Source organism: Asterias amurensis, chromosome 8, assembly GCF_032118995.1.
Source record: "Asterias amurensis chromosome 8, ASM3211899v1".
NCBI classification, from domain to species: domain Eukaryota; kingdom Metazoa; phylum Echinodermata; class Asteroidea; order Forcipulatida; family Asteriidae; genus Asterias; species Asterias amurensis.
Window position 1 is genome coordinate 22573050 of NC_092655.1, and position 21609 is coordinate 22594658.

The following is a 21609-nucleotide window of genomic DNA, read 5'->3' on the forward strand; positions in this document are numbered from 1 at the left end:
AGGGGCAAGTTCAGCATTTTTTCTAAAATCACAAGGGGCAAGTTCAGTTTTTTTGTTTAATTAAGGCCAAAAAGTGAAAAAATCACAAGTGGTAAGTCCAGCAGTTTTGTCAAATTTGTGTCAAAAAAGAAAAAATCGCAAGGGGTAAGTTCTGCATTTTTGGCCAAAAAGTGAAAAATCACAAGGGGTAAGTCCAGCATTTTTGTCAAATTTGTGTCAAAAATGAAAAAATCGCAAGGGGCAAGTTCTGCATTTTTGGCCAAAAAGTGAAAAATCACAAGGGGTAAGTTCAGCATTTTTGTTTAGTTAAGGCCAAAAAGAGAAAAAATCACAAGGGGGTAAGTCCAGCATTTTTCCCGCATTTAGGCCAAAAAGAGAAAAAATCACAAGGGGTAAGTTCAGCATTTTTTTTAATTAAGGAAAAAAAGTGAAAAAATCACAAGGGGTAAGTTCAGCAGTTTAATCAAATTAGACCAAATAGAGAAAAAATCACAAGGAGGTAAGTCCAGCAGTTTTGTCAAATTTGTGTCAAAAATGAAAAAATCGCAAGGGGCAAGTTCAGCATTTTTTCTAAAATCACAAGGGGCAAGTTCAGTTTTTTTGTTTAATTAAGGCCAAAAAGTGAAAAAATCACAAGTGGTAAGTCCAGCAGTTTTGTCAAATTTGTGTCAAAAAAGAAAAAATCGCAAGGGGCAAGTTCTGCATTTTTGGCCAAAAAGTGAAAAATAACAAGGGGTAAGTTCAGCATTTTTGTTTAGTTAAGGCCAAAAAGAGAAAAAATCACAAGGGGGTAAGTCCAGCATTTTTCCCGCATTTAGGCCAAAAAGAGAAAAAATCACAAGGGGTAAGTTCAGCATTTTTTTTAATTAAGGCCAAAAAGAGAAAAAATCACAAGGGGTAAGTTCAGCATTTTTTCCAAATTTAAGCCAAAAAGAGAAAATAAACACAAGGGGTAAGTTCAGCATTTTTTTTTAGTTAAGGCCAAAAAGAGAAAAAAATCACAAGGGGTAAGTTCAGCATTTTTTCCACATTTAAGCCAAAAAGAGAAAAAATCACAAGGGGTAAGTCCAGCAGCTTTGTCAAATTTGTGTCAAAAATGAAAAAATTGCAAGATGTAAGTTCAGCATTTTTGGCCAAAAAGTGAAAAAATCACAAGGGGGGTAAGTCCAGCATTTTTTCCGCATTTAGGCCAAAAAGAGAAAAAATCACAAGGGGTAAGTCCAGCATTTTTGTTTAATTAAGGCCAAAAAGTAATTTTTGTCAAATTTGTGCCAAAAAGTGAAATAATCACAAGGGGTAAGTCCAGCATTTTAATCAAATTGAGGCCAAAAAGTGAAAAAATCACAAGGGGTAAGTCAAGCATTTATTGTCAAATTTCAGAAAAAAATATATATGAAAAAATCACAAGGGGTAAGTCCATCATTTTTTTCCGCATTAGGCAAAAAAGAGAAAAAATCACAAGGGGTAAGTCAAGCATTTCTGCAATATTTAGGCCAAAAATCAGCAGTTTTGTCAAATTTGTGTCAAAAATAAAATAATCGCAAGGGGTAAGTTCATAACTTTTTCCGCATTTAGGCCAAAAAGAGAACAAATCACACAGGTTTTGTCAAATTTGTGTCAAAAATGAAAAAATCGCAAGGGGTAAGTTCTGCATTTTTGGCCAAAAAGTGAAAAATCACAAGGGGTAAGTTCAGCATTTTTGTTTAATTAAGGCCAAAATGTGAAAAAATCACAAGGGATAAGTTCAGCATTTTTTCCACATTTAAGCCAAAAAGAGAAAAAATCACAAGGGGCAAGTCAAGCAGTTATGTCAAATTTGTGTCAAAATCGAAAAAATTGCAAGGGGTAAGTTCAGCATTTTTGGCCAAAAAGTGAATAAACACAAGGGGGTAAGTCCAGCATTTTTCAGAATTTAGGCCAAAAAGTGAAAACAATCACAAGGGGCAAGTCCATCATTTTTTGTCAAATTTATTGTCTGGTTTATTGCTCAGATACAAGAGTTGGAATACGCATTTTTTACCTTTATCAACACAAGAGGGCAGAAATGATTAAGCATCTTACCTGTGACACATTTAGCCCTGTGTGGCTTGGAACTGACCCCCCCCCCCCACCAGGGCCCAATTTCATAAGGCTGCTGAGACAGAAATGATGAGTCAGAAAATAGTACATGTGACATGGAAGTTGTGCTGGTAAGCTTATTCTAGTATTAACCATAATTTTGTGGCGCTTGGCTGCTCTATAAAACTGGGCCCAGGTTTCACATCATATGTCAATCAACAAGATAACGTGAATACTTGAGAACAAGAGATAAAAACAAAAACTACGCAAACATTCTTTAACCTAACCGATCTCAATGCCTTGATGTTTCCTAGTGCCAAGGGGGTCAGGTTGGTGCAGTGGTGTCTTGCCTCACCTTCCACCTCAAGGACCCTGGTTCGAATCCCACTGGGGGCGCTATATGTGGATTGGGTTTTCAGTGCATACCTGATTGTGTGGGTTTTCCCTGGAAAAAAGACATTAGTTCTTTCCGGAAAATTTTGTCACATTTCGAGATGCAAAGAGTTTAAACAACAAATGAATTAATAGAACTAAATTATTGAGGAAATTATGGACCACTATGAGTTCATTACTTTGTGCATATTTGTTTTAAGCTCTCCCAATAAAATACTTTCGTAAGAGGCAGCAGACAACTAGACTTAGAAGCAGAACAACTGTGGAAAATTCTTGTACTTTTGGCTGAAGGTGTCACGGTTTGTTGCAAAGCAGTTGGAGCCGGTGCTGTCGCATCCACACATGAAGGCCTTGCATTGTGCTTTCTTATCAGATGCTGGGTACTGGTCCTCTGTACCTATAAACCAACCATACAAAGCCAGGTGGTCAGTGAAGTTAAACACCATTCATAAATACCCCAGACAGTTTCGCTTTTGGTGGAAAGGGTGTCACTTGGGGATGTTTAAACAGTTGATAGCTGGAGCTGTTTATAACCGGTTGTTTACGGATAGCATTTGTGCGGGTAAGCCCATGGATGCGAGGATGCATAACTGCGCTTGCAAATGCTATCCAAGAACCGTCTCTTAAAAAAATGCATCACACGTAACAGAGCTCAAGAACGTCCGAAAACGCCCTAAAGTGTTTCCTACTTTATTACACCTTTTAACCAAAATGGCATTTATGAATGGAAATAAAAGAGTAGTGACCCTTTCAAAAACGGCCGTTAAAAACCTTGCCAGGTCGTGGCCTTGGGTTAGAGGCCCTCGCCTTCGGCTCAGGTCTTTATCGCATGGCCTCGACCCTGCCGGTTTTAAACAGCCGTTTAAGAACTCATCACCACTCATTTATTCTCTTATTATGGGTTGAAGTGTCGATATGTAGCTCACCACTGGTTTGTCACCACTTCTTCTATAAGGGGAATTTTATACAAGGCTACTATTTGTTTTTACCCTTAGACTAATCTGTATTTAGCATCAGTACTTTCCCGAGTTCTGTGAAAAAGAATCCACAGGCAAATCACTCGGGTGGGATTCAAACCAAAAACCTTTGCATTATTAGAGCAGATGTTTAACTACTAGGCCACCGAGTTTACCAGGAGGCAGGGTTCAACTTATGTAAAAGCAGCGGGTATTCCAACACTTAATAGTAGATACATACAAGACTGTTGTTTGTAAACTGTAGCTTTTTCCAAACCTCGTCAAAGGCTTCAGCCCCACTGACTGTGAAGCGCATGTAATATGAACACTACCTGAAAGCGGACGACAGAGCCCATAATGGAGCCCAACCCTAGGTTTGCATAACCATAAAAAATGTGGCGTCAGTGGAAAGGGTGTATTGGTTCTTCAGGCCTGGAATTTCATCTTTGACAGGGCAAGGCCAGTTTCATTTTCCAAAGGGCAGTTCCATTGGAAAATCTTAAAGTCAATGGAAAACCTTTAGAGGGGCACCAGGGCCAAGACCTGGGGTGGATTTGACAAGGAGATAAGACATAATTCTTATACAGTATAGAACAAGTTAATTGTCTAGCTTTAGGACTAGCCTTAAGTTTTTAATACCTCCTAGGACTAGTCCTAAGTTAGGACTAGTGTTAGGACCAGTCCTAAGTTCCTTGTGAAATCGACCCCAGGGGCAAAGGAGGCCATGACCCCGTGGCCTGCGTGTGATTTCAGGACTGGGTTCTAAAGGATGATGTACTCACTGCATGTGACTGAACAGGTACCATCTGCAGCCTTAGTCTCTTGATAGTCATAGGTGATCAAGTATCTATCCGACATACTGCACCCGTTGTTCATAGCCTCTCTGTAGCAAGCGTCGTGATAACCACAGCATCTGAATGAATTACAAATTAAACCATTATGTATATCAGGGATAAAAACAATAGCAAACTTTATAATGCGCACATATCCATCGATAGAGTGCCCCAGGCACCTACAATAGTACAATACAAACTCACAACAACAAAAAATTATACATGGAAAATAATTATCATATTACAATGAGTGCGAAAAGGATGTGATAGGCTGTTGAAAAAAACTTAAACTGTGTGAACGAAAGAGTGAAAGCTTTAGAGGGCAAAAGCTTACAAAAACTAGTGCGAAGCCTACTTACATGAATTTATCTTTGGCTTAAAAAGCCCTCCTCTGCAATCATGGAGAGCCGTTGAAAAACAATTGTGAGAAACGGCTCCCTCTGAGGTAACATAGCTTTTGGAGTAAGAGGTTATTTTTCACTCAAATAACAAAAGACTTCAGTTGAAGTCTCTTATTATATGTCTGAAAACACACAAATTTGTGCAACAAGGGTGTTTTTTCTCTCATTATTCTCTCAGTATTTCGATGACAAATTTAATGCCTTGAGAATACTGGTCTTTGACAATTTCCAAACATGTCCGCCTTTAATGCCAAGATATTTCGACACCTTTTTAAAACAACTAAATTGTAGCTTGAAACTTACTTGTCCGTTGCATCCTTTGGATTACCTTTCCCGCCGAATCCACAGTGACAACCATAACCCATATAATCAGACATTGCATCCGAGAAGCTGAGACCAACGGTGCACATTGTCATTTCATTGAATTGCGGTAAACTTGCTGCAAGTCAAAATGAAAATAAGAGGTATTTTATTTTGCTAAAAAAATTGTTTGGCTGGTACCCTTGTTCTGGTTGGCATAATTTTGTTGTGCTTAGCAGCTGAGCCCAGTTTCATAGAGCTGCTTAACGGTTAGCAACTTTTTGCTTAACAGAGCAAAAATAATTGCTTAAGCCTAAAAGCCTAAACCTATTTCACGAGCGGTTGCTAGTTTGAGTACGTAAACAAACTGCGCACCCAACATTTTAAAGGTACTGACAAAATGGCGGGCGAAATAAATGGAGTGGAGATAAAACAAACCATCACCTTCTCCATCTGTTATGTATTATTTGTATTGGTTCAAACCGCCCCTTGAAAAGTTTAGCGATAACTTGAGAGTAAACAAGAAGAAGATACATGTACAACATTTCTGAAACATTTAAGACACTCGTTTACTTCGCTGCACCAACTGCACACACACACAAGTAAATTACACACTGCTGCGCCGCCACACAAACTACGTATTGCAATGATGTTTGCACTATGCGCTGTGCTTAACCAGGGTGCTTAAGCAAAAAAATAGAGGCTTTAAGAACCCTTTTTGCTTACTTACCGCTTTAAAGGAACACGTTGCCTTGGATCGGACGAGTTGGTCTATAAAAAAGCGTTTGAAACCGTTTGTTATGAAATGTCTATGGTTGGAAAGATGTTTTCAAAGTAGAATATAATGATCCACACAAGTATCACTCAAAATTGCACGATTTTCATTTTACGTCGCAAATCAACACGGTCGGCCATTTATGGGAGTCAACTTTTTGACTCCCATAAATGGCCGACCGTGTTAGTCGACGAGGTTAAACGTAAACCATGCAATTTTGAGGCATATTTGTGTAGATCATTGTATTCTACTTTTACAACAGTTTTCTAACCATATCAGTTTTATAACAAACGGTTACAAACGCTTTTCAAAGACCAACTCGACCGATCCAAGGCAACGTGTTCCTTTAAGCAAAAAACCTTGCTCAAGCAATTACTATGAAATGAAAAATTTGCTAGACACGTCCGTTAAGCACAAAATCGACTGTTAAGCAGCTCAATGAGGTTAGGCCCTGTTTGTGCTTAAGCAGCTCTTTGAAATTGGGTCCAGGACCATGACATCACCATGTCTCAGCATGCGACCCCTTCTACCCCCTACCCAAGACTAAAGCCTACCTGAGCCAGCTGCGACAAGTGTGAGGAGTAACAACAACTTCATGTTGAAGAAAGATGTCCCTGATTCAATTATACAGAGAATTACAAGGCGTACTGGTGTCAGACTGATGCCCTGAGAGAAGTGGTACTAAGTATGATGCGTGTCGTGTTATTTATACAACTGCTTATGACGTAGTTCAGCAAATCAATTATGACAAAACAAAAGATAACAATTTTTGAGCGACAAACAAAACAAAACAAAAAAAACAGAAAAATATACAGTAAGTTTGAGTAAATATTTATCAGCGATTATACAGAGTGACCACTGGAATAAGTTTGATATATTATTTAGATAACGGTTGAAATGTTGATACCAATAAATGACTGTAATTGACAGAAATTATTTGGCCGAGGTCTTTAAAAGCTGAAAAGCTGCCACAGTACAAAATATCTTCCATTAAACAAAGATAATTGATTTTTTTTCATAAAGACCTAAATATTATCTTTAAATAATATAAAAAGTAAAAATCAATCTTAAACATTAATAAAACTTGTCACCCCCCCAACCCCCTCAAAAAAAAAAAATTGTCATCAGTATTGCTCATTTTTTCCTCTTTGCTTAGATTGACACTTCATTCTAAAAACTGCAGAGTTAGAATTTATCCTGGGGGCATATTCTAGGGGCATGAACCTTTTCAGGGTCAGACTGACCTGTAAACTGGTTGAAGAATGGAATTTTGACTCAGATTCTGGGTCAGTTTTACATTATTTTGGGGTTATTTAGTCACAGATTGCAAGTAATTCTGACCCAGAAAGGGGTATAATTATAAGCCACATAGAGTCCGGATCAGGGTAAATGTTAACCAAGGATTTTTGTGCCTCTCCTTTGGCCAAAAGGTATCAACTGAATTACCACCATTTAGGGGGGAAGCAGGTTTAAAAGTTCCATACTCCCTCACTCTACCACAGGGGTCCGTCACGCTGATCTCCTATATCCACGGTTAGTAGCTAGGTTCCAGAGTTAGTCAACCTTACTTGGTGAACCCAGTTGCTCGATCCAAGATGCCGTCGGGCTGCCTCTAGTTCTTGAGCAAACAGATGCCAGTGGGATTCTGCCTCTGCACTTTAGGGCCGTGTTTAGCGCTTTCTTTCCCACAGGGTGTTGTCGTCAAGGCGGGCAATGCGGTTATGAACTAGGAAGTTAATGGTGGCAATTTCTGCATCGTTGGTACAAGGCCTCTAGTCTAGTCAATCTGGAGGAGTGTCAATGTGTCAAAACCGTACAGAAGAACTGGCATGATGCAGGTACACTACAAAAAGGGAACTAAGCAGAACATTGAGTAACAAAAGCTACATGTGTCTCGTGTTTTTCTGGAAAACAGGCGCCCGTATTACAACAAAAATATTAATTAATGATGTCTTCCATCATGAAAACTATAAAAAAAATTCTCATAATAAAAAATAAAAAATAACAAAAAAAAACCTGTATTAGAATGTTTCTGTCTGTTGAAGCTCCTTAGTTTCCTTATCGGTACATGTGAGTGCTATAAAATACTTTAAATTATTACATACTTTAAATTATTATATATATAAAGAGTTCAAAGAACGCGTGTATCTTTTCCGCAGAGCACATGTGTGGTGATAACAAACTATTTTCAGCAGGACTGACACTTATTCCAAACAGAGTTTTTGAGATTATTGCAGCTGTAAGAGTACCAGACAGCTGTCCGTCAGGACTATCAGCAAACAACTCACAGTAATTGTATAACACAGGCATTTTACAGCCAAAATTCAAAATGACCGCCAACAAAATGTTCATTAAACTTTACAAATAATATAGTAGTTTTGTTACACAAGATGTGTTGGCTTTGATATCAGTAAGTAAGCTTAAGAATGCAATATTGTCATACGAAGTTGGTTCACAAAAACTGCTGTGATCTGGAGTGCGTTTTGGCGGCTGTAACCAATCATTGTTTCTGACGTCATAACCAAAACGGTAACTGAGTAACAACTCGGTTATCATTCAGGTTGAACAGCAGAACCAACGACCAACAACCGAAACAGTTTTTGGTTGGGGTGGGCAAAACGCACTCCTGAATAAAACCCAAACAGAAAAAATATTGTCTGCGGACTGGAACGTGTGCCAACTTCACAGAGTATGACAGATCTTTATTTTTAACTGTACACCAATATCAAACCACTGGTTCTTATCCGACCACTCTTAATAGAGCCGATCATTCCTGAACTTTGGGAATAGTACCAATGCTGATTCAATTCTGAAATTTAACCCTATTATTTTCTTTTGGGACAACCAAGTACACGGTGTCTACGTTAAATCATAAAGAAAACGACATTGCATTACTTTCTTTCTTTGTTACTGAAATAATTTGAATTTATTGAAATTTGACACTCAGTATTGATTTAAATTTACTTTCATCTGAAAAGAAAAAAATACATTCATGCTTAACTACAAGAGGGGGTCATTTAGGCCAAACTCATTATAGAAGTTTTAAAGGACATTGAGAGAGAAAAACAATTTAAGTCATAATTAAGCGTTGTTCAAGTTAAGACTTATATATCTCATATTTATGACTTAGTACAAGTCATAAATTAGAACTCATAAAATATGGCTTAGTTACAAGTCAAGATTATGATATAAAGAGTTTTATCATGGTTTTAACTGTTCTCAATAACCCTTTAATGCACACGCAACTCAAAGAGTTAGAAAATAAGACAATTAATAATAATAGTAATAATTAAGTTCTAATTTGAATAACTAAAACTCGGACCAATTTGAAGTGACTCAAAAACAAGTAATTAACTCAGACTTTATTCAAAACGAGCTCATGGCTCATTTGGACACAGCTTTTGGCTGTAGGTGAAAACAATAATTGTTGACACTGTTAGGTAAAACAGGAGTTAGTGTTTATTGCTTATGTACAAAAACAGCAAAAAAAAACCAATACTGGCAGCATGAGGTCAATTAGATAAATGGACAGTTATCAATTAAATAACCGGGAAAAAAAAGATTAGAATGAGATAAAACATTGCCATGAAGTGCATTCTGTGCGATCAACAGTGTCAGTACGAGCACTGGATACGTTTTATTTATTGTCAAAGACCATTGCCCAATATTATATCACAAAGCTGCTTAAGAAAAAAATGTGCTTAACGATTGTCTGCTAAGCAAAACTGAGCAGGATACCAGTCACATGTTGTGCTTGTGGCGTAGCAAATTAGCTGGTAACTTTGTTCAGCTTAACCTTATTCTGGTACACATAATTTTGTTTCGCTTAGCAACATTTCGTGCTTAAGCAGCTCTATTTAAATGGGCCCAGTTTCTAACTTGATGTATCCCAACATATGCATAAAATAACAACTATGTAAAAATTTGGGCTCAATCGGTCATCGAAGTTGCAAGAGAAAAATGAAGGAAAAAACACCACCCTTGTAGCACAAATTTGTGTCCTTTTAGATGCCTAAAAAAGGCTTTCACGCCTGAAGTCTTTCTCAAATTAAATTTTTGTATTGGAAATTACCTTTTTCTCATAAACTCTGTTACTTCCGAGGGAGCCGTTTCTCACCCTTTTTTTTATATCATCAACAGCTCTCCCTTGCTTCTACCAAGTAAGGTTTAATGCTTATATCTAAGTCGCTTCCAAACATGTCCAGTATCTTTAAATATAAAACTGATAAGACACGTTCTCTCGGCGATATCTCAAAATGGCGCTAAAAGTCAATCTGAAATGCTATGCAGCATCTCTGCTTTGATAAAACATGCAACCGTTGCAACCACGATGTGCATTGACAATCAACCATGTATACACAAAACATCTTCATATAATATAAGATAGTAAATTAATTTAAAAATAGATCAGGACGTTGAGAGAAAAGGTGCTAAGAAATAATAACTAATGATATAAGTGTCATTTTTTTCATGTACATGTGTTAAATGTTAGTTATCAATGGTCATGTGAATATTTTAAAGACACAAACCAGAGGTAGTGAAAAGGAACTTAAACGTCATTACGGGAAAGCCCCATCAAAGAATTTCAGAGTTTTGCAACGAAAACTTGGGAACGTATACATCCTTTTCAGTAAGTGAGTGTGTTTACATAACGAGCAGGTACATTTGCCTGGGACATTCAGCAGCGCTACTGGATTTTGCATGATCCAACGGGAGACTTTGGAACAATAGATGGCAGCAGACTAAAGCCCGGTTTATAATTCCTGCGAATGCGAATGCGAGACGAGTTTTGACGTCACATGGCTGTTTTCTTTTGAAGCTGAGCACAAGTCAACTACTGCAAACTATTTGTTGAAAATTTGTGTCGTCAAAGTCCGTAACACATTTGTATTTACACAAAGTATGAAACGGGCTTAACCAGGTAAATTTCCATTTTTTACGTAGTTCTGAGAACGATGGATTTACCTGGTAAGCCTGATGCCACCTAGCATCCAAAAAGTCCGCCAATAAATCCACTGTTTGGAATACCAATTACATGCAGATAACCGTTGTTAATTGCCAGACGAAAAGAATGAGTCTTTTAAGCCTCTTCCTTTAATGGAGCATTCCCAACGTAAACATTTAATGGATAAAAAGCTCAAACTCTAACAATGTGTTAATGAAAACTTTAGTATTACAATGTCAATGGACTTATCGGAATGCGCCTCATCTTTTCTTGTGACCCTTTTGAGCCTGCTTTGTACCCCTCTTCCCCTTTGGAGCAACTTTCTTCCAAAGGCCTCCGGACTTTGCCTTAATTCTGCAAAAAAAGGAAGGAGAAAAATGTGAGAAAAGTAGTAACAAATCAATTTTTGAGAGTTGTTCGAGCACTGTGTTGTGATGCTGAATGTGATGTCTTGCAAAACTTACGATGGATGTGACTGGACAAACTTGTAGCAGTCAGCTAATGCAATCCTATCAATTCCAAGGGAGTCACATATTCAAGCACAATGTTTAGCCTTTGGGAAGATTTTGTTGATTGAATACAGAGAGCTTATCTTGAAATGTGGGGCAATCTTTGGCCAATTAGAGGCATAATTGATGAACGAAACAGAAGATAGAGCCTTCAAACCCTGAGCCACAGAATTTGGGACTTATGGATTGCCAGCATCATCAATGGTGGCTGGGGGGGGGGGGCGGGGGGGGGGGGGGGGCGGGGGGGCGAGGGGGTAATTATGTCAAAGATGGAGCATGCCAGCGTGAAGCCTTTTGCATTCTAGATGCTCTGTGGTGCAATCATGGGCCAGATAGAGGCACGATTGTAGAACGTAACAGAACACTGATTGTGCTGCTGGATGTGTCATCAAATAAATAAAAAGTAAAACAAAAACGTCTGTAATTTCAAATCCCTGACAGTTGAAGAAATCTCACCTTCGATTGAGCTGTTGTCTGTTGAGAGGCAGATAGGCGTAAGGATCATCTTTATTCTTCTTCTTGATGTCACCTTTTGCTTTCTACAAGAGGTTAGAAACACAGATCGGAAAAGACTTTGTTGAAATCTACCAATGCATAGGATTTGAAAACTTTGCTAGAATAACTAAGAGAGGTTTGCGGTAAACCATGTGAATACCTCATTCGAGTAGTGTTGGTTACCAACCCAACGACAGGTTCTTTCTAAAAGAACCAACATAGTCGAAAGAGATATTCACATGTTGTTCGAGCAAACCTCTCTTAGTTACTTGAGAGTTGTCGTCCCTTGATCTTGTTTACTTAGGGAGCGTCCCAAAAGTCAGGTGCCCTTTACGGCGAAAAGGAACGTTCCCATGGACCGTCAGAATTTTTTGCTAGACGACATCATTTTGCCGAAGTACAGGAGCAATCATAAATGAGTGCATGCGCACATTGTTATATATTAAATCTTCAAATGGAACATTCCAGCAGTCCAAAAGAGCCGTCCATGAGCACACGCTAGAAACTTGTCCGATCTAGTTAGAACGTTTCTACCATTCCCATTTATGAGACGTTCCATTATAAAATGTCATGATATGGCCAGGATTGTAGTCAGCTGAAGAAATAAAAGCAGAACTAGTGAGAATATCTGATTGAAACATACCTTTGCCTTGTACTCCGCTCCAGGCTCTTTTAATGTCCGCTTAGCAACAGCAATCGGTCTGTGGATTCCACTCCCACCAGCTACGATAGAAAACAAAAACACCATTCGCCAATTAAAGCCATTAAACACTTACGGTCCAGAAAAAATTATAAAAGTTCACAGATTTACAAATATTTTACAGGGTTTACAGAAGGTAATGGTGAAAGACTTATCTTGAAACATTATTCCATGAAATGCTTTACTTTTTGAGAAAACATTAAAACAATTATCAATTCTCGATAGCAAGAATTACAGATTTATTTTAAACACATGTCATGACACGGCGAAACGTGCGGAAACAAGGGTGGGTTTTCTCCCGACTCCGATGACCGATTGGTTAACTTTTCACAGGTTTGTTATTTTATATTTTATATATAAGTTGTGGTACACGAAGTGTGAGCCTTGGACAATATTGTTTACCGAAAGTGTCCAATGGCTTTAAAGGCATTGCTCAAGAAGTGTCATCAACACTGCATCTTGGGAGGAGCAGGCCGGAGATCGAGCCTCATGGAGGCAAATGTTGCACAGACGCACTGCTAGCTCTGATTCAAATTGTCTAGCTCAGGCAAACACACTAGGCATTCTCCGCTTACACAGTAAGCGCAGAATACAGCGGTAAGCAGAGCCATGAAACTGGGCCCTGGTTAAGCTTGGGCAATATCACGATATTATCAAATATTGCGATATTAATTTGGACACGATTTCGATATCGGATGGATTTGGTTTTAATCGAAATATCTATATAATCGCGATATTATATCGATTAAATATCGCGATGTATTTACTAGCTAAGACATCTTGCACCCCATAGGTTTGGAGTAAAACCAGAAGAATAGGTCATTAGAACACCTCTCTTATGCTAGGACTGTCTCTTCTACAACTTTCACTTGGAGTTTTAAGACTGATGATGTCAAATTTCATTAATCGCGATTATATCGAATATCGCGATATATTGTCGGCGATATATCGTGAATAAAATAAATCAATATCGCCCAAGTATAGCCCTGGTAGTTTGTGGAAGTTAAATGGCGGATAAAAAAGGAGCGACCTACCTTGGTATTTGTTGGGTGTCTCGTCTTCATCATCACTGATGCTGAAATCTTCCATCTTTCTTTTCCGATTTGTCTGCAAGAAATAAAATAAAAAATTAGTTTAGAAAAAAAGAATGCCTACAAAACTACTTTTTTTTTATTATCCTTAAACCAAAAACAGTTTGTCACAAACAGTCCAAATAAAATACAACCAATTAGATACTCAAAACTAGATTGAGGTTACCATAACAGCAAAACAAAAACAAAGACCAGGTTTTGTTCATTCTTTGCTTACCCCTGTAAAAGGTGATTCTATAGGCTAGTTTTGCTGGTTACCTTAATCTGGTAATCATATTTTTTGTGCTTAGGCAGCTATATGAAATTGGGCCCAAGACCCAATTTCAAAAATCTGTTTAGCAGAAAATACTACCTAGCAAATTTCTTTCTTAACGCGTACCCATCGCAACAAGGTCAACTTGTGTTAAGCAAGTTTTTGTGCTTACATGGTTTATTAAAATGGGCCCTGGCCCCCATTTCATAAAGCTGTTCAGCAGAAAATACCGTTAGACAAACTTCTTTGCTAAGCAAACATTGAGTGAGGCACCAGTTGCCACAATGTAAACTTAAATGGAACTTTGGCTGGTAACCTGTTTCTGTCAAACAATACTTTTCTGTGCCTAGTAAGTTTTTTTGTGCTTACAGGGTTTATGAAATAATGGCCCAGGTCCTCAACTAACCTTCCTTGCAGCTAGTTCCTCGTCCATCATCTCATCTAACTCATCTGCCTCCTCCGAAGCCTTCCCTTTCCTCTTCTTCCCTGGCCCAGACTTCTTCCCCTCCTGCCCATCCTCGTCGTCGTTCGGCTCGGTGATGATAAGACGACCGTCTGGCATTGTCTTGAAGTTGTGTTTGACCCCTGTGTACGATTTCTCTGTCTTTTCTTCAGGCTTTGTGGCTTTATTTCAGAGAAGAACAAAGACATTCTGATCAATTAAATTTTCTTTCATTTCGTACAATTGGTGGAGAACAGCTAAATAAAATTACTCCCACTTACTCCCAGAGCAAACAAACAATTTATCAGGATTTTTAAGGTTTAAGGAAGAAATTAGACCCCAAGTTGTCCTGCGGCCGATTTCACGAAATGCTAGGATTAATCCTAACTCGAGTTAGGACGAGCAACCCGTCCTAACTTAGGATGGGTTCAATTCGTCCTACGTACTTGGATACGGAACTGAACTGGTCGTAAGTCCTAAGATGATTCCTAAGGTAGGAAGAGTTTGGTGAAATCGACGGCTGGTCGCCCAAAACTGTCAACCGCAAGCCAGTGTAGACACAAATTTGGTGGATAACTAGTTACCTGATGCGAGGTAATTTCTCATACTATCCAGGTTTCAGAACATGACCGTTCACCTTTATCCGATGTGATGTTATTAAATAGAGATCATAATGCCAAACAATTTGATCAATTTAATATCATTCCAGCCAATTCTCACAAATGGGTTAATTCTAGTCACAAACATGAGTCTTGAAAAATTCTTGTCTTGGAGAGCCTGAACATAGTCTTTGACTCACCCAGAACTCTTCTGGAGACACTTGGATCAAGGAAGTCTAGTGGCGCATCTTCACTTTGCCCCTCCTTCAGCCATGCTGCTCCCTGCTCCCTGGCTTGGTGCTTCTTGCTCTTACGACCTTTGACCTTCTGACCTTTACCCTTGGCTTTGTCATCATCCTCCTCGTCAGTTTCAGACTCAGAATCTTGCAGGAGCTCTTCAATACTGAAGGTGAAACAAGTATGAAGCTCAATTCATTTTCAGGAATTTTTAATATTTTTCTTTATTTGTGATGCCATCAAGCTAAATGAGTTGGAACTATTAGTATGGAAAGATCAGCCAAAACAGACCAACAGGATTGACAATTTCAAAAAATATTTTTCCTGTAAATTTAAATGCCAAAACAAATGCTATTAATTTTTTTGGCAAGTTACTTCCTGAAAAATAACATAAAAAAGAGGTCCAAACTAACATTGATATCAAAATGTGCTGATATATTTTCAACGAACAACTCAACTTTATACGAGATGTTAAATTTGCATCGGGGATAAAGAATATTAATTTTGGTTTTTACCCATACACCGATGTGTGTTAGCAATGTATACTCAGTACTTTCCCGAGTCCTGTGAAAAAATATCACAGGCATGAAGAGTAGTGTCTTATCCCGATGCAAATTTAACATCTCGTATGTCGATGCGGTACCCGCTGCCAAAACATAGGAGTCGAACTGCCTCTAGCTGCCGGGCAACCTCGGTAGCCTAGTTGGTAAGACACTGCTCTAGAATTGCAAGGGCCGTAGTGGGTTCGAATCCCACCCGAGTAATATGCCGGTGATATTTTTTTAACAGGACCCGGGGGAAGTACTGAGTATACTGGGCTTACACACATCGGTGTATGGGTAAAAAAAACAAAATTAATAACTCAACTTTAAAAAACTTTTTTTTTTTCACCCAGTTTTATTCTTTTGCATTTCTTTGTGTCTCACAAGTGTTGAACCAAAGTTGGTATCAACATGGGGTTTTAACAGCACTAAAGCATAGATTATGCTCTTTTCAAACAAGCTTATATTGGTTGATGTCATCACATTTGTTGATTTTGCTTAACACCCTAGAGCTTTACCAACTGACCCCTCATGTCCGAGTCCTCTTTTTGAAATCCACCCCAGAGTCCATACCTTTTAGGTTTTGGTTTATGAGGTGCGAGGGCTGTATTCTCCTCCTCTTCTTCATCAAGTTCAGCTTGCTGACTCTCCTTCAAGGCTCGATGTCTCTTGGTCCGCTCCTGCCGCTTTTGAATGTTATGTAACATCTTCTGCTGAGCGTCAGGGACAAGTTTGTAGATCATCTCGTACCTGTTGAGTTGGACGATGGAAAGTATTTATAATTTATAATTATTAAATTTATTTTTTATAATTTTTTAACTCAGTTGGTCATTGAAGTTGCAAAAGAATATTTAAAGAAGAAAAAAACCTTCTTGCACAAATTTGTATGCTTTTAGATGCCAATAAGGCTTCAGGCCAGTGAGTCTTTTATTATTTGAGTGAGAAATTTCCTCTTTCTCAAAAACTATGTTACTTCAGAGGGAGCTGTTTCTTACAATGTTTTATACTAAATGTATCAACAGCTTCCCATTACTCGTTACCAAGTAAGTAAGTTTTAAGCTAACAATTATTTTGAGTATTTACCAATAGTGACTAGTGCCTTTAAGAAGATGAGACTCACCCAAACTTTCTGACAAACTTGGTGTATATTGAGCGAACTGGTACACGTAGATTCCTCTGGTTGGCATTGCCCATCTTCCCAAGGTTCAATATCTGCAGAAAGAAATAAATATTACAAAAAGAAAATGTCAACTCAGAAATAAAAACACAAGTATACACATATTGACTGGCAACGAGGTAACTAGTATATGTCTATTCCCACGAGGAACTTTGAGTGACCAGAAGAGCGACCTATAGGCCCCTCTTCTGGTCACTCACAGGCCCGAGGGGGAATAGACGTACACTAGTTACCGAATTATACCAGTTAATATGTGTTTTATAACACAGCTCGGTCTTGAAATGTCAAACAAGAACAGAAAAAGGAATTTTGTAGTTTGTTCACGGTTCAAGTCAAGAGAGGGCGCTGTTATCGCGGGCACTATTTGCAAAGACTATTGCCCGCTATGGTACTATTCCCACAAAACACGCGCGCGATCACTAGCCTATATTAGTTCATCCCACGTGACCGTGTTTCAGCCAACCAGAATACAGAACGAGCAAGAGGTGTGTTATAATTAGATCTATGACAGGCACAGGGTACAAATAGCTTTCTGATGAGTATCATGAAGGGAAAATTTACACATTTTACACTTATCTCAATAATAAAAAGTATCAAAAGTTTACACTGTAACATCAATATGTATTTATTTCTGATAGAGTAAAAAAAAACTCATTATGTGAAACTTTCCTAATACCGACCACTCATTTCATTACAGCCATAATTGCAGAAACTTTTATCTTACCTTGTGACTGCTTATATTTATTTTTTGATTTTTAATTTATGTTTTAACCTTTCTTGTATGTCCTTGTCTGTGTATTTCTTTTGCATATTACAAATGTTGTAATATTTTGTATTGCTGTTAGAATATTTATATATTTATATATTTTCATATTTCAATATAAAGTGCTCTTTAGGACCAGCTGGAGAGGAGAGCCTTTAGACAGGAACTCTGTTCCTTTTAGGCAATCCTTCGGGCTCCAGCTTTTTCATTTTCTTTCCTTTGTATTTTAATTCAGAGATGTGATAGGCTGTTGACAAAAACCTAAACTATGAGCGCAAAGTATACAAGCTTTTGAGGGCAAAGCATGAACGCTTGCGATGCGCAAACTTATACATTTATCGTATATGTACATTTATCTTTGTTTTGAAAGCCCTACTCTGCATTCTGGGGTGTTTCCAATGGTCTTCATTTTCTTATGAATTTGATTTAAAATTAATTGTGTAAGGTAATTGTTATTTCTTTTTCGGTGGGGGTTTAAAAAAAACAGATTTCCGGTTAAAAACTGAGAAATCACATCCCTGTAAAATACATTTAATCTACCCAAGAAACGAAATAAATATAAATATAAACATAGTGGAGACAAATTTATAAAGAGCTGAAGTTGCACTTACCAGTGGTTCCACATACTGCGCCAGAGTGACGTCCTCCAAGATAGCAACAAGGACCTTAACGAGACCCAGGGTGGCGCTAAGAACTTCTCTTGCATTGGACTGGAGTAGACTACATACTCCCTCCATCATCTGACTCATGAAGGACCCTTGTACAACATCTATAAAAAAAAAAACAATAAAACAAAAACATCAAGTTTGTTGGAGGTGTTGGTTTTTCTGTTGGGTTGTTTTGTTGGGGTGCTGTTGTGTTTGTTTGTTTGTTTGTTTGTTTGTTTGTTTGTGCATTGTGTTATTATTTCAATGATCTTATTACTATCCCAGCATACAAGCTTTTGCTTTAATGGGCCATGCCTCCATACAGTTTTCAGTTTTTGTAAAATAATATTCTTTGTATTTGTATATTGTGTTTGTATGGAAATAAATGTTGGTTGGTTTGAAAAGCACTGGACACATAATTGGTAAATAGTCAAAACAATTGTTGAAAGTGTATTATGTAGAGTGTCATGGCCGAGTGGTTAAGAGCATGGAATTCAAGTTCTGGTGCGTTTTCACTGGAGTGTGGGTTCGAATCCCGGTCGTGACACTTGTGTCCTTGAGCAAGATACTTTACTATAATTGCTTCTCTTCACCCAGGGGAATAAATGGGTACCTGCGAGGGTAGAGGTTGATATTGTGAATGAAAAAGCCTTTGGAGCGATATAAACTGTTGCCCAGGTTGTATACTCCCAAGGGAGCTGAGAAACATTAAAAAGGGATGTTATTGGCCCTATGACCAGGGCACTAATGTAAAGCGCTTAGAGAATTAAGTGTTAGTTATTAGGCGCTATATAAATCGAAAGTTATTATTATTATTATTATTATTATAATGTGAGAAACAACACCCCCTTAAAGGGAAGGTACACGTTTGGTAATTACTCAAAACAAATACTAACTTAAAAACTGACTGTTGGTAACGAGCATTGGAGAGCTGTTGATAGTATAAAACATTGTGGGAAACGACTCCCTCTGAAGTAACGTAGTTTTTGAGAAAGAGGTAATTTCTCACTAAATTAATAAAAGACTTCTCGCTAGATGTCTTTTATTCCTATCTGAAAGCACACAAATTTGTCCAACAAGGGTGTTTTTTCATTCATCATTTTCTCGCAACTTTGATGACCGATTGAGCCCAAATTTTCACAGGCTTGTTTTATTTTTTGCTTATGATGGGATACACCAAGTGAGAAGACTGGTCTTTGACAATTACCAAACGTGTACCTTCCCTTTAAGTAACATGATTTAAAAAAAAGGGGTGAATTTCTCTCTCAAAGAATACAAACTTCAGGCCTGAAGCCTTTTATTCATAATCTGAAAACACACAAATTGTGAGTTTTATTTTTCTTTCTTTTTCTTCCATAATTCTCTTGCATCTTCGATTTGTTATTTTAGGCATATGTTGGGATAAACCAAGTGAGCATACTGGTCTTTGACAATTAACAAAGGTGTTCGGTGCATTTAAAGGCACTGGACACCTTTGGTAATTACTCAAAATATTTTATAAAGCATAAAAACTGACTTGGTAATGAACAACAGAGAAGTAACATAGTTTTTTGAGAAAGAGGTAGTAGAATACAGAAAGGAACAGTTCTAAGGAACAAACTCAACATGGCAAGAAGATACATAATGGTGTTTACCGCAAACCAAACATATATAGGTAATTGCTTACTAAAATATTTGAATCTGAGAAAGATTTTTGGCCTTAATTAAGCCTTTCTCAGGCATATAAAATCACACAAATTTGTGCAACAAAGATAATGAACAATTTATAAAAAAAATCATTGGTATTGAAAGATGTAACTCAGAAGATATCTCTGTATACAGTCTTTATTAGGCCAAGTAAAAAAATACCAGTTGATCGTCCGGGTTTTCTAAAAACAGGAGGATGAGGGCCTTTTTATTTTCTATTTTTTATTTCTTTCAAAGGTGGCCGCAAAGTATTTAAATTCAAACTGGCCAACAATTCTGCAATTTAAAGTCACCACTTGCTTAAAGGCAGTGGACACTATTGGTAATTACTCAAAATAATTATTAGCATAAAACCTTTCTTGATTACGAATAATGGGGAGAGGTTGATGGTATAAAACATTGTGAGAAACGGCTCCCTCTGAAATGCCATAGTTTTCGAGAAAGAAGTAATTTTCCATGATTTTGATTTCGAGACCTCAGATTTAGAACTTGAGGTCTTGAAATCAACCATCTAAACACACACAACTTTGTGTGACAAGGGTGTTTTTTTCTTTCATTATTATCTCGCAACTTGTTATTTCGTGTATATGATGAGATACACCAAGTGAGAAGACTGGTCTTTGACAATTACCAATAGTGTCCACTGTCTTTAAATGAGTTAGAGTTCTTAACAGATTATAAAGTTAATCTAGAAACACACAAAATTGTTTTCTTGCTTTTGACAAACAAGTGTAAAATAAAAAATAGTAAAACATGGATGAGGGAGGGGAAGATCAACTGGTATTTTTTTTATTTGGCTTTAATAAGTCTTTATAAAATTTATTATGATTATTATAAAGGAAGTGCCGCAGGAAAGGCCGTCCGATGGTTCAAAACAACTACATTGATGGCATTAGAACTTCCTTTTTGTCTTCCACTCGGAAGTTAACAAGTTCAGAAGGAAAACCAAAACAAAAGTGGTTGTCTAAAAGCAGTATGGACAACCACAACAGGACAACATACAGAATAAAGTTACTGATGTGACTTTTTCGTTCCTAATTTGTAACTTTGACTGATAATTTTCAGCATCAAACGACTAGCATTTCAAGAACTTTTTCCAATGTTTCTTCAGGGCTTAGTGGCTAGCAGCCCCCAAAAACATCAACCCGGTGACGTAGTTTTGGCCTACATTTATGGTAAGTGGAGATTTCTCTCATAAGGGACGGACCGTGGTGATTAAAGTTGACATCATTTTCAAGGATTCTGCTTTCTGGTATAATCTTAAGTTTGTCCAACTGTGTTCTTTATCCCTCGATGCAAATTTAACATCTCTTATATCGGTGTAGTACCCACTGCCAAAACATAGGATTCGAACTGCCTCTAGCTACCGGGCAAACTCGGTAGTCTAGTTGGTAAGACACTGCTCTAGAATTGCTAGGGTCGTGGGTTCGAATCCCACCAGAGTAACATGCCTGTGATATTTGTTCACAGGACTCGGGAAAGTACTGAGTATACAGTGCTAACACAAATCGGTGTATGGGTAAAAACCAAAATTGATATTCTTTGTACTTGTTGCAAATTTAACATCTCTTACAGCTGTGTTCTGTTCTGACAATAAATTGTAAACGAAGTAATATTTGTATGTTGTTTTTATTCCCCTGACTTGGCTCGTCCCTAAATTCACTTCGACCAGGCTATAATGAAACTATCTTTTGAGTAATCCACAAGATTTTCCCCAGTCAATATGTAATAGAAAAACACACAAAAAATCAGTCACACTTTTTTTCAGAACAAAGTTTCTGTTATGTACCGTCAACAAAGGAAATAG

General features: G+C 37.7%; 2 protein-coding genes across 2 annotated transcripts in view; both read right to left on the reverse strand.

Moving 5' to 3' along the window:
- Positions 1-1981: 1981 nt before the first annotated feature.
- LOC139940829 (phospholipase A2 AP-PLA2-I-like) lies at positions 1982-6525 on the reverse strand. The gene is made up of 4 exons (XM_071937213.1): positions 6271-6525; positions 4945-5080; positions 4190-4320; positions 1982-2848 (listed from the first exon to the last, which is right to left on the reverse strand). The coding sequence occupies exons 1-4, from the start codon at positions 6311-6313 to the stop codon at positions 2697-2699; spliced, it is 462 nt and encodes a 153-aa protein (XP_071793314.1). The 5' UTR covers positions 6314-6525; the 3' UTR covers positions 1982-2696.
- Positions 6526-8356: 1831 nt separating this feature from the next.
- The window catches only part of LOC139941083 (RRP12-like protein), a 62047-nt gene continuing 48794 nt past the window's right edge, over positions 8357-21609 (reverse strand). Inside the window, exons 19-27 of the mRNA XM_071937505.1 lie at positions 18081-18238; positions 16650-16741; positions 16103-16279; positions 14951-15153; positions 14116-14333; positions 13400-13472; positions 12309-12388; positions 11627-11709; positions 8357-11015 (exon numbers count right to left, since the gene is read on the reverse strand). Coding sequence (XP_071793606.1) covers positions 10922-11015; positions 11627-11709; positions 12309-12388; positions 13400-13472; positions 14116-14333; positions 14951-15153; positions 16103-16279; positions 16650-16741; positions 18081-18238 — 1178 coding nt within the window. The 3' untranslated portion in view covers positions 8357-10921. The remainder of the gene's footprint in view (positions 11016-11626; positions 11710-12308; positions 12389-13399; positions 13473-14115; positions 14334-14950; positions 15154-16102; positions 16280-16649; positions 16742-18080; positions 18239-21609) is intronic.